This window comes from Emydura macquarii, unplaced genomic scaffold (genome assembly GCF_026122565.2).
Source record: "Emydura macquarii macquarii isolate MOO-44397 ecotype Brisbane River unplaced genomic scaffold, CSIRO-AGI_Emac_v2 contig_1644, whole genome shotgun sequence".
In the NCBI taxonomy this organism is placed as follows: Eukaryota; Metazoa; Chordata; order Testudines; family Chelidae; genus Emydura; species Emydura macquarii.
The window spans coordinates 12,552,466-12,565,175 of NW_027131781.1; the positions used below are offsets into that span (position 1 = coordinate 12,552,466).

At 45.3% G+C, this 12,710-nt stretch overlaps 1 protein-coding gene across 1 annotated transcript in view; it reads left to right on the plus strand.

Moving 5' to 3' along the window:
• Positions 1-12,710, plus strand: part of AGBL1 (AGBL carboxypeptidase 1) — a 338,276-nt gene that overhangs the window by 36,774 nt on the left and 288,792 nt on the right. Inside the window, exon 5 of the mRNA XM_067555656.1 lies at positions 991-1,084. Within this exon, the coding sequence (XP_067411757.1) occupies positions 991-1,084 (94 nt within the window). The remainder of the gene's footprint in view (positions 1-990; positions 1,085-12,710) is intronic.

Genomic DNA, 12,710 nt, shown 5'->3' on the forward strand with positions numbered 1-12,710 from the left:
CTCTGCTGAATAGCTAGCGATTGGGAAAACAGCCCGTGAGCCTTCCAAGACTCTTCATCAGCAGGATGAGTTGGCTGAGACCTGCGTGAGTTGACGTGCCCTTTGGCAGCTTTCTGATGGCCAGTGGGGGATAGTTAGCTACAAAGCAGCCAAAAAAGCTAACCTCGGACAGGCCTCCAGGACTCCTGCTGGCTGCCGATGGGGGTGTTGATTTCTTATTTTTTCCCCCTGTTAGGACAATAAACTCTAACCTTTTACAAAGCACTTAGCTGTTTTGGGCTGCGTGCCCTCCCTGTTCACCTAGAGATCCCCTGCTATTAGCATCACTCACTCGAGTCCCTGAACCTCCCTTCTCTGTGTGAGGTTGGAGGTTTGATGATGGACTGTTGTAGGTCAGCCAAGCAGCCAATTTCTGTGCAGCCCTTTCCCAGATAGACCACTGTGTCTGACTGCAAAAGTTAACAGCATTGCCAAGGGAAGAATTAAAGATAGGAGTGGCTGATGCCAGGCTCCAGCTGCACTCTGAAGTACCTTTCCCAAGAGCAGAAATAACGGGTTAGTGCAGAAATGAAAGGAATCCTTCTCTCCTATCCCACGCCAACCCCAAGGAAATATTCCATGTACACGGAATTGCTCCCAGAAACTGTGATTAGATTGGCTGACCCCATTTGGCGCTAACCTGTCTCTAGAGAGTGCAGTATCTTCTACAAAAGAAGAGGCAGCTGTGAGCTACTGGAATGACACAGGGCTAAGAGTTAGGAGACTAGAATTCTTCTAGGCTTGACTCTGCCTGTGAGTCATTCTGTGACCTTTGATCTTTCTGTGCCTCAGTTCCTACATCTGTAAAATGGTCACAGAGACCCATTTGGAAGCCCAGAGAATCTGCTAATAAGCCCAGCAGCTCCTCCTCTCTTCAGCACTCTACCTATAACTCCAGCAGTCCAAGCCTGCTGCTCTGGATCTAACGGCCCGTTTCTTTCTTTGGCACAGTCTCTGCGGGAACCACGCTGGGCATTAATGGAGCCATGGAGCTGCTTTTCAAAGTCATCACTCCTTACAGCAAGAAACACGCCAGGACCGTCAGGTAGGTGGCAGCTACAAGGGAGTCCATTTGGGTCTGTCTGAGTGTAGTTAATATGCCAAATATAGGGCTGGATGAATGGGTTTAGATCCGAGCTGGAACAGAGGTGCACAGGTTAGGGCCAGACCTGGAGCCAAACATGTCTAAAGTTCTAGGGATGTCTGGCACCAAGAATTTGGTGCCACCTGTAAAGAAAATGAAATCAGAACTGCTCCAAAACTTCCCTTCCAATGTGAAAATGAACATTTCAGTGAATTGCACAATGATGCTATTGTTACTGGGCCCCGGGGATTCCCAGTGTGTCACACTGGCATGCTGGGGAATGGAGTTCAGGTCCCAACATCCATCACTCACTCCCCAGTCTGGTGAGGAGGTAGGAGCAAAGTGCAGACAGCCCCTCTCAGCAACTGGTGGTAACAAGCCTCTTGTGTCATTCTGCAGCAGCCTTCTGCCACCACTTGACCCAAGAGATGCAGTGACTGACTTAAGGCAGATTGTTGCCCAGCCCTTTTCAGATGGGGAGTTGTGATTGGCCCAATGTGGGGCTTTTACCTGTCACCCCCAATGAAATCTTAATGTCTGGGTCTATTTTTAAGCACATAGCAAATGTGGTTTCAAAGTGACTTTTTTTTATAGAGACTAAACCTGTCCTGCTTCTCCAGTTTGCAACTAAAATTAGCCATGCAGCTGTCTGCTCTGGCCCTGTCACCAGCCAGTTCACAGGGCAAGATTTATGGGGCTGGTATGCCTGTAATGGGGAAGAAGCACATGGGTGAGGATAACGCACACCAATGACTTTGCACCAGCCCAGCCTGCTACAAACAATAGAGAGAATGCAGGCCTGTGTGCATATCTGTGCAGTGCCCTACACTCACACTCACACAGCCATGAGCTTGCTCACGTAGTGCCCGGTATACACAACTCACACAGCCAGCTGCATGCTCAAATACTTGCTTGTTGAACACACCCAGAATACCCTCACTCTCAATTGTCTCAGCAGAGGTCATGGAAGATAGAGAGGCAGGCAGGAGTCTGTGATACTAGTGGGAGACGGTGGCTCTTCTGTGGGTGATGTTGTTGGCCCTGCGGTTGGCAGGTATGTTTGATACAAGCTGGGCACTAGCTATGGGGGGGAGTGGTAGATACACTGGAGGGTAAGGATAAGATACAGAGGGACCTAGACAAATAGTAGGATTGGGCCAAAAGAAATCTGATGAGGTTCAACAAGGACAAGTGCGGAGTCCTGCACTATGGACAGAAGAATCCCATACACAGCTACAGACCGGGGACTGACTGGCTAAGCAGCAGTTCTGCAGAAAAGGACCTGGGGGTTACAGTGAACAAGAAGCTGGATTTGAGTTAACAGTGTGCCCTGGTTGCCAAGAAGGCTAATGTCATATTGGGCTGCATGGCTAGGAGCAGTGCCAGCAGAACGAGGGAAGAGATTATTCCCCTCTATTCGGCATTGGTGAGGCCGCATTTGGAGTATTGTGTCCAGTTTTGGGCTACCTCCTACCTAAAGGATGTGCACAAATTGGAGAGAGTCCCGCAGAGGGCAGCAAAAATGATTAGGGGGCTGGAGCATATGACTTAGGAGGAGAGGCTGAGGGAATGAGGCTTGTTTAGTCTGCAGAAGAGAAGAGTGAGGGGGGATTTGATAGTGGCCTTCAACTACCTGAAATGGGGGTTCCAGGGAGGATGGAGCTAGGCTGTTCTCAATGGTGGCAGATGACAGAACAAGGAGCAATGGTCTCAAGTTGCAGTGGGGGAAGGTCTAGGTTGGATATTAGGAAAAATTTGGCCGACTCTCCTCCCTTCCACGGCCTCGGGGCGTGGAGCTAACTCTCCCCCGGTGGCCCTGGAAGAGTTCTGTGCCAAGGTCAATGGAGGCGGAGGGGAGTTGTGCCCCTGCTTGTCCCTCCCCTTGCGCACGCCCCTGGCTAGGAGTGGCTGAGCATCTCCACGACTGCACTGTAGACAGCTTGCTCTTCACCAGAGGAAATGCTACTAACTTCAGCGTAAGCCTGTTCTGGTTTAAATAGTATGTTTGTTCACAGTCTATCCCCAGGCTTTATTTTCTCCTTGTTCAGAAGAGAGAGAGGCTGCGCTTGTTTTCAGAGCATTTGAAGGCATTGCTCTCACTCGGTTCCACAGAGAGAAGCCGAGACTTGATTTATTGGGCAGGGGGCAGTGCTCTTAGAGACTACTGGGGTGGATTTAGAATCGAAGACTTGAACTCCAGAGTGCAACAAGGGTTGGAAAGTCCCTCTCCGCTCAGCTCTAAGGGACTTCTGGGACAGGGATGGTCTGAAAATCTCAGGCATCTTTAAATGTAATCAGAAAATTGGGGGGGGGAGTGTGAAAATCTTCTATTTTCTGATCAGCTCTAGTTAGAAATGTCTAGAGCGGCAGAAGGAGAATAGCTCGCTGTGGTAGAACTAGTTGGGCAAGAAAGCATAGGTTTCCTTTTGGTTTGGTTTTTCTTTCCAGTTCCAGTTCAGACCCTGAAGAGAGACAAAGGGGGTGGCCTGGGCTAGCCGGAGAGGTTTTGCTCACTGTGTCATTCCAAACAAGCCTCTGATCCTCCCCTTTTCCCTGCCCTTGACATTTTCCCTCAGTTTTATAGCTACATGCCACCAGGATTTGACCTGCTGGGAGGAAGGAACAGCTGGCATCCCCGGGGGGCTGATGTTACCTTTGCTCCGTGATCAGCTGCCAGGACTGCATAATGGAAAATATACCCACTCCAGTTACCATCTCCTCTCTCATGGATGTACTCTGATTCTACTGGCCCAGGCAGTAGAAGCACTAAAGTCATTTTAAGAGCCTGTAGATCACCAGGATCAGAGCTATTTATTCAGCCAGTAAAGATGTTGAAACAAGATACATAGTGCTATTTATTTTTCACAGTGGCAAAGCCCTGGACTATTTAGACACAGACTCTTCCATGCCCCAACTGACCTTGACTGGGGTATATGCCAAATGGCTTTGATTCCCCTTTAGACTGTAATTCACGGACGTTCTTGGTCTCAATTAGAGGTGTAAGGTCCTGACATGGCTATGCCCTGATTGTGTGGCTCTACCCAAAAGTAGCCATATTTGAAAGAAATGGCAAAACTTTATGAAAAAGTCTTATAGAATTCAATAACGATGAAACCCACTGGGTTCTATAGAACTTTGGTAAGGCTGTATAGAATTTAAGTGAGACTGAAACCTTGTCAATAGACTCTCTTACCTATCCTGTAGAGTTCTCTGGCTGAAAGAATTCTCTGTTAAATTTTATAGGATTTCTTTTTTAAACCCTATAGAGTGGTTTTCATCTTCTGTAAAATTCTATAGGCTTCTTCCATGTTGGAAAGACCAGTGTCCTAGCAAATGGTAAAAGATGATGCCAAATGGACCGAAGTGATTCATCAATTAGTTTAGCCTCCTTTGTTGTTCTCCAAATATCTGTGAGCAGGTTGCCATTTCTTCAGATTTATTAAAAATGATTCAATGATATTCTTCTTGAATATGTGTTTAACTCAGTGGATCAATAGCAACCAATTCTCTGTGAGCAACCACACGTTACAATCTTGTCACTGTTTTGCACTGTATTGGTTAGTTGTGATTGGTGAGATAAGTCACATGGTGGTATTTCAGTTCCCTGATTGGATGAGTGCACTAGCGCGAGCATTCATGTTGGAAGTGCATGTGAATTTAAAACCCTGTTTCTGTGACTATTCATGCAAGTGACTTTGAAATTTGCTGTCTGCAAAGATTCCAGTAAATCATGATTGCTTAAATATTTGTGGAAAATGTACAGAAAAGGGACAGGAACGTGGCTGGAAGCTGGCCTGTGGGCTGGAGATTACCTGATTACAAGATGGGCCAGGCCAGAGTTGAATTAGATGATCCCAGGATAGCAGGCAGCAGAAAGCTGCAAGGAGGGGTCTTCTGCACGGAAGAAACTATAGAGTGAATGGCAGGCAATGTTCTCCTTCAGTGGTCCCGGAAGAAGGGACAACTTGTCAAGGAGGGCTGTGCTCGCCTTAAACCTGGGTACAAGAGTGCTTTGTTTGTTTGGAGAGCTTTGTTGATTTAATAGCTCAGACTCATATGAGGTGAGACTGAAAGAGACAGGGTGGAGTTTGTTAAAGGGGGGAAAATGGGGCAGGGTACACCAGAGGTATCCGGGCCACAAGGGGACACTTGTGTGGCAGCCAGCACTGTTACAGTGGCCAAAGCTAATTCAGCTGAAAATTTGACTTACAAAAATTCTTTGAGTGGTATTTGCCCATTGCTATGCTTGCCAGCTCTTGTGTTTTTTATCATGTCTTTTGATATTTACTGTTTATCTTAAAGCCCCAGCTCCTGGAAACGTGTTTCAGAGAATCTCAGCTTATGTTGGTTTTTTTTTTTTAATGAGTTTCCAGCCCTCATGGTTGCTGACTCACAGAGGCATGAAAATGTAACCCCTATGACGCCCTCCTTGGTGAACTGGGTGCAAGCAAACTATGCTTTTTAACAGGGTAAATGTAAATGTATGCATCTGAGAACAAAGAATATAGGCCGTACTTACAGGATGGGGGACTCCATGCTGGAAATCAGTGACTCTGAAAATGATTGGGTTGGGGGGGGCGGGGGGGGGGGAAGGGTCATGAAAAATTTGGGGGTCGTGGTGGTTAATCAGCTGAACATGAGCTCCCAATGTGATACTGTGACCAAATGAGTGAGTGTGATCCTGGGATGCATAAACAGGGAATTCTCTCTACTCCTACTTAAGTTTATTTTACCTCTATATTTTGCGCTGGTGAGACTGCTGCTGGAATACCGTGTCCAGCTGTGGGGCCCACAATTCAAAAAGGATGTTGATAAACTGGAGGGGGCTCAGAGAAGAGCCACAAGAATGACTGAAGGATTAGATAACCTGCCATATGGTGATAGACTCAAAGAGCTCAGTCTATTTATCCTAACAAAGGGCATGTTAAGGGGTTACTTGATTACAGTCTATAAGTATCCAGGAACAAATAATTTAATAATGGGCTCTTCGGTCTACCAGAGAAAGGCATAAGATGATCCAATGGCTGGAAGTTGAAGCTACACAAATTCAGACTGGAAGGAAAGTGTACATTTTTAACAGTGAGCGTAATTGACCATTGGAACAATTTATTAAGGGTTGTGGTGAGTTCTCCATCACTGACAACTTTAAATGAAGATTGAATGTTTTTCTATGCTCTAGGACTTATTCTTGGGAACTTCTGCGGCTTGTATTATACAGGAGGTCAGACTAGGTCATCACAAAGGTCCTTTCTGGTCTTGAAATCTAAGAAATGTCAAGCTGAACGGAATTTAGAAACACAAACCAAATGCCTTCATTGCACTCCTTTGGGTCTGCGTTCAGTGATCATCCGTGTGTGCCTGGCTATCCATGAATAATACAGTGGGAAGCAAAATTCATGAAGTGCTGAGACATGGAAGTGCAAACGCTGATGGCAACTTGACAATGGTCTTGGAATAGACACAGAACAGTACTTTTCTATAAGAGGTATTTTGCTTGCACACAACATAATGACTTTCGTTTTCCCCTCTTCTGCTCTAAGTATCCTCCCTGATCCCTTCTCAGAGCACATTTCTTAAGGCAAGATAAAACTGAGATGTTGAGTTCTCCTGAAGGATGACCTGGTTAAAAAGGGATCAGGTACCTACTTTAATAAGGAAAGGGGATATCATAATGGCATCAGATCAATGTCCACTTTGGATATAAGGAGAGGAGATGTAGGATCATTCAGGTAGAGCAGAGAGGGTCGACTACAGTATTGGAATTATTCCAGGGCTCTGGGGCAAAGCTTGTGTTATGACTAGCAGAAAGGTACATGAAAGTCACCCAACCACTGGAGAAGGAGTTCTGGTACCTGACCTACTGAGGGCAGTTTGACCTCCCCATCCTTTAACTGGGCTAATCGTAGAAGCTATGTTCTATCACTGGCTGGCTATTGTGTACATTTGCGGCACATTCCATTTCCCAGTTGTTGTGAAATTTCAGTGCTCTGGCTGAACAGAAGTTGGAACCCACATATCTGCCCCCTGTCTCTGGCCACTGCCGGCCAATATCTTTTTAGCACGAGAAATGAACTCAGCACACTGAGATGCTGATTAGTTCCTCGGCAACTTGATATAGCGGCTGCCATGACTGGTGTGTTGTGAGGAATAGCCAGCAGACAGTTTTATGCATGTGTTTTATCTGGCAACAATTTTTGATAGGAGTTCAGAGGCGAATCATCCTTAATTCCTCTTGTTAGTCTCTGATTTCTTGTTAATCACGTTGAGCTGTTTGGGTATTTAATTAGAGGATAACACATAATTCTACTGGAATGTGGTCAGAATTAATCATTGGTTAATGCCCACTTATTTGGAAGTTGCTATTTGGCTACTTGATCCCTGTTGAAAACTCAGAGGAGGGGCTGAAATATGTCTCCTGGGCTATGTCACTGGCAGAATTACATGCTTTCTTTCCAGATCTGATCTACATGGGATTTAGCCTAGAACATCCTACTAAATAAACTGATAAATATTGATTTGATGGAGGGGGATGGGGGATGTCAACATTAGGGGGAAAAACAGTCCATTCAAGACTGTCCTTTATACCAAGTGGCTATTCATTTTGGTTAATATCTCAGATGACATGAAACAGAGATGAATACATCATTGGGATAAGTAAGTAAAACACCGCATTTTGAATGTAATGCAATGAGCCATTGTAATAGGACAAATAAGGTCTGAGTTGGAGGAGTCTTTGTTTATGCAGTTTCTCATCCTAGGTTTTCCTTGTATGTTCTATATCGCTTCCCTGAATAACCTGCCTTAATAATAAGCAATAAAATCTTATTTCATATCAGTGGTAGCTCAGAAATAGAAATGCTTTGCAAATATAGTTACACTGCAGAATTATCTGTTATTGGCCGTATACTGTTAATAACAGAAGGAGAGAGAAATTGAAAAATTAAGAGGCAGAGGCAAGGGAGAAAAGAGATTCTTTCTGATGAGATTTGAAAATAGATGGAGAGTCAATGAGGCTGAGAGAAATACTGCACAGGAAAGTTGTTCCAGATGGCAGGAGCAAATAAATGCTTACAGAAAACCTGGTGCCATCTATTGGTAGTTGCTAGCGTTATGCAATTAGCACAGTTAAACAGCTCTCTAAAACTACTGTATACAATATTTGACAAACAGATAGAAATCCACTTCCACATTTAACTTAATTTCTATAAAAAATTGATGGGAAAGAACAAGTATTGATTGACTCACTTAATCAATAATACTATCCCAGAGGAGATAAACTCATTGTTGATTGAGCTCACATAGATCAATGGCCATTTCATTTCTATTTCAGCAATGCAAAGGTTGGGGTTAGAAAAAACTGATGCTTCCTAGTCAAGGGCTTTCTTTGCTTTCCCATTATATCATTCTCTTTGCTGGTCTATTGGGTTATGTTTGAAAAGATGGCATCAGGGCAAGGTCTTGCTATTCCCTGTGTCTTGACTTTCACACCCAATGGCTATAGCTCTTGTAATTCACAGCTGACCTTGCATGATGTCTTTGTGAGACATATTTCCAATCACACCGGAAACATTATTTGCCCAGTCCTAACTAGATATACAACTTGATTTCATGTAGGATCTTTCATACTAGCTGAGTACCGGAGTGCTTCCCAGAGTTAAATAATACATAAGCAATAGGGTAAAATACTAAATATCAGAGGGAAATGGATTAGGAGGCACTTAACAGTCAAAGGATCAAAGAGCTTTAGGATAATTTAGACAATTGAAGTGGAGCCAGGGGCTCAGTGCACACAAATGGGGCCTTGTTTCCCAACTATCTTTGAGCCCATTTTGGTACCAAAATAAGGGCATGATTTTCAAAAGAGCCCCCAGCATCTGATGTGTTGAGCTTTTTTGAAAATTGGACCCATAATCTCTCTGTGCGTCAGTTCTTCTTTTTACATATGGGGTAATGACACTTCCTGCCTCACAGGCGTGCAGTGAGGAAAATCCATTAACGTTTGTGGCTCTCAGCTACTATGGTGATGCACGGGGGACATCTGAGCAGATAGAGAGAGCCAGACTTGGCATCTGAAATCTATAGCTGCTGCAAAACTTACACCAGAGGAAACCATAGGCCCGCAACCCTCTGTGTTGTTTATGATCTAACTGAACTCCCACCCCCTCCCCAGGGAGCTATGGCTGGATGGAGGAAGTTTCTGTGTGAACCCTATCTGAGTTCTCGTCTCAAGCACTCACCGTGCCTGTTTGCTTGGCCCCATTCCCATGTGTCAATGAGACAAAAGAAAAATCCCCCTTGGAGAGTGCTGAGCTGTATTTCCTGATAACGGGGAGAAGAGTGAGCTGATAAAACTCAGACCACACACTTGGGTGTCAGACATCCCTGTTGATCTGGTAATCTGCTCCTGGGGTAAGGGCATTGACTGTACTTATTTTGGATTTTTATTTGCATGGCACCAAAGTGTGCCAAGTCCTTCAGTCAGCAAAGGAAGCATAGTCCCTGCCACAAAGAGCTTGTGGTCCTAATACAGCTGAAGGTATCAACAAGCAATAGGGAAAGGAGGGCCAGAGGAAATACAGTGGTCATAACAATAAGATCACACAACTATTCAATTAAGGCAAATCCTTTTTACACCAGGAACTGTTTCTAAAGAATTTCCCAGTGCTGATAATGTCTGTTCAGCTGTGCCTGGCAGAGCAAGTGTAACCAGGGCTTTAGCTACATCACCAGTTGCACATACTGCATCGATTAAACCTGTTCTGAGCAGAGTTATCTGACACTGTCAAAGTCCTCAGCAGCCCTTTTACACTAGGAATCCTAATGTTGGCACTGGTGGAGCTAAACTAGCGTTAGCAATGGTGGGAACTTATGAGAACATTTCTCTGGTGTAGGTATGCTCTTTGGTTTCATGTATATAGTGGACTAACAACTATGCATGGATCACTTCTGGCGGGTGGGATTGAAGCAGAGTCTTCAGGGCTTGCTGGTTGACCTGAGGCTCCGAGCATTGTTTGCCCAGTTAGTCTGATGATGGTGGGGATGGGGAGGGAGCATTGAATTAAAGAGCAGCTTAAACACGGTAATGTTCAACCCCAAGCAAACCTGAAATGTGGTGAGGCAGGTAAGGAGGAGGGTTTTTTGATACCGCTGCAGACTCCATAGGGGTCCATGGCTCAATAATGCTGTCCGTGCTCTTCCTAGCAGCATTATCTGCAGGGCAACACTCGTGATGGCAGCGATGAGAACAAAACCTGTAAATAACCCTGCAGCTGTGCAGCCCCGGGCTGTGTTCAGAGGAGTGGGTTGGAGCAGATGGAGGAGAAGCTGAAAACTTGAGGAAGTGGCTGGTGAGAGAGACCAGTTCTTCACTGACTCCAAATATGGCAGAGGCAGCAGCTTTGGCAGTGGAGCCCCCTGAAGTGTAAATCTTGAACCTGTCATGGCTCAGAGATTGGGCTTTGCAGCCGGGCTGCAGCAATAGCTGGCCCACGTAGGAAGATAAACAACAAATCAGATGACTTTGGCTTATTTACTGAACACGTTTCTTTCCCCTCCTGTTAAACAGAACAATGTTGTTTGGACTTTGCGCGAGCCTCATGACCTACATTGCAATAACGGGGCAGTGCCAGCTTGGTTCAACTCCCAGATCTTGTTGGGAGCGGAGGTCTGTTGTCGTGAGTGTGTTTGTTTGTTTGAAATCTTGCTTGCGTGTTTGCACTCATGCCAACTTTCACGGCTTTCCAAATCTTCCTGTGCAGAAAAACAAGAGCACGTGGTTGGACCAGCCTGGTAACGCTCATATTTTTGACTCAGCTCCTTCCAGCTCTACCAGTTAATTTTTATATCTGCAGCTGGACCCTGCCACCCTGGGCTGTGATGTAGCTTGTTCTCACATACTAAGTAGAGTCTGGCTGGGTTGGTTGGGAGCTCTCCAAGAAAAATAATAATATACAATTAATAAGTTATAACATAGGTTTCTACAAATACTGGTAAAAACTGTCCCTTCAGTTATGTTACTGTAACCCCACTAATCTCAAGTGGCAACTGTAACAGAATGGCCAGTGTAACAGAGATGAGAGTTTGGCCTGATATTTGCTGAGTTCTGGGTTATTAATAATTTTCCTTCTAAGTCTCCCATCCAAGTACTGTACTGATCAGGCCTGGTGCTACATAGCTGTTGAGACCTGACCAGACAGCTGATTCGCAGAGGGTTGTACTGGCATAACTGAGATAAATTTGGCTCTTTTTGATTAATTCAGGAAGTGGTTTGGTGAGTTAATAGGAAGCACTCTTCTCTCTGACCAAGGAACTAATGTGCCATTGTGATGCTAGAGACATGCCAGATTTGTCTGTGCAGGACTCCTGCTTACATCACCCGCACTGGCATCTTAGCGGACACATTCTTCATTCTCTGAAGTGAGGGTGCATCTTTTGGGGTCTCTGTTCCATTGCCCACTGCACTTAGTATTTAAAGCTTCTTCCCTAGACTTCACATCCAATAGATCCCAAACTCAACAGTGGATCACTCGACAGTGCTCTGCAGAGAACTGATTACAGGGAGGGGGGCGGCTTCTCATTTTCCCCCCACCTGCTAAATTGCTTTGAAAGGCGTTTCAATACTTTCCTAACATTCCATTTCCCATATAAGCAATTGTTGTTGATGCCAAAGGGATGTTATATGTTTCAAATGGGAGGAGAGGGGCCAGGACAAAAGGGGAGGTGCCTTTGGGGCTGACTATCTATTAAGATACGGCCTATGCTTTGAAGATGCGACAATATTTCCTTCATGTTCATGCTCTGCACTGACGCTTTGAAGAGCCAACTTTCAGCAAGGTGCATGGAGAAATGAGCAGGTAGATTCAATCGCCAAGAGAAATAAAAACCAGACTCTGGTTTACATTGGAGACTTGTTTCCTCCCATGCCTGTGACGTGGCTGTCTCTCCACTTCTCTGCCTTGCAGCCAGAATTGATTCCCTGGCTGGTGGCCAGAACAGCTGTTAATGCATTGTGCATGATGCTGTCTGAGACCCTTCTATAGAACATAGGCATCGTTTTACCACGTGAGCCAAAAGAGAGCCTCCCTCTTGTTGAGTCACTGTAGACCAGATTTTTCAAAGTAATTAGGCCCCTGAGTCATTTGAAAATCCCACTAGACACCTATCTGCATCTTTAGGTGTCTGAATACCTTTAAAAATCTAGTGTCATGTGCCTTGCTGACCTTGCGTTAGCTGGATATGTGCCAACACTTTCAGGCACACTATCTCATGCTGATGATGACCAAGCTATTTTGAAAACTGGCTACGTGTAGTTCTACTCCTGCTGTCTTCTGGAGGGAGTAATGGCTTCCTGCATTTCCCAGCTGAGGTTTGCGCTGTGTATGTGGAGGGTGTTCCTACCAGTACTAGCCACTTGTGCTGGTAATTCGACTTCCCAGCACAGGCCGATTCTCGAACGATAAGTCCTCATTTGCAACAGCAATGGGAAGTTATCCAATTTGGTTTGAACTTCATCGCTTGTCCCCAGAGGGCTCTCTGCTTCTTCTAACCCAGCTTGCAGGTTTGATGTGTAGACAATTGCTGCAGGGGC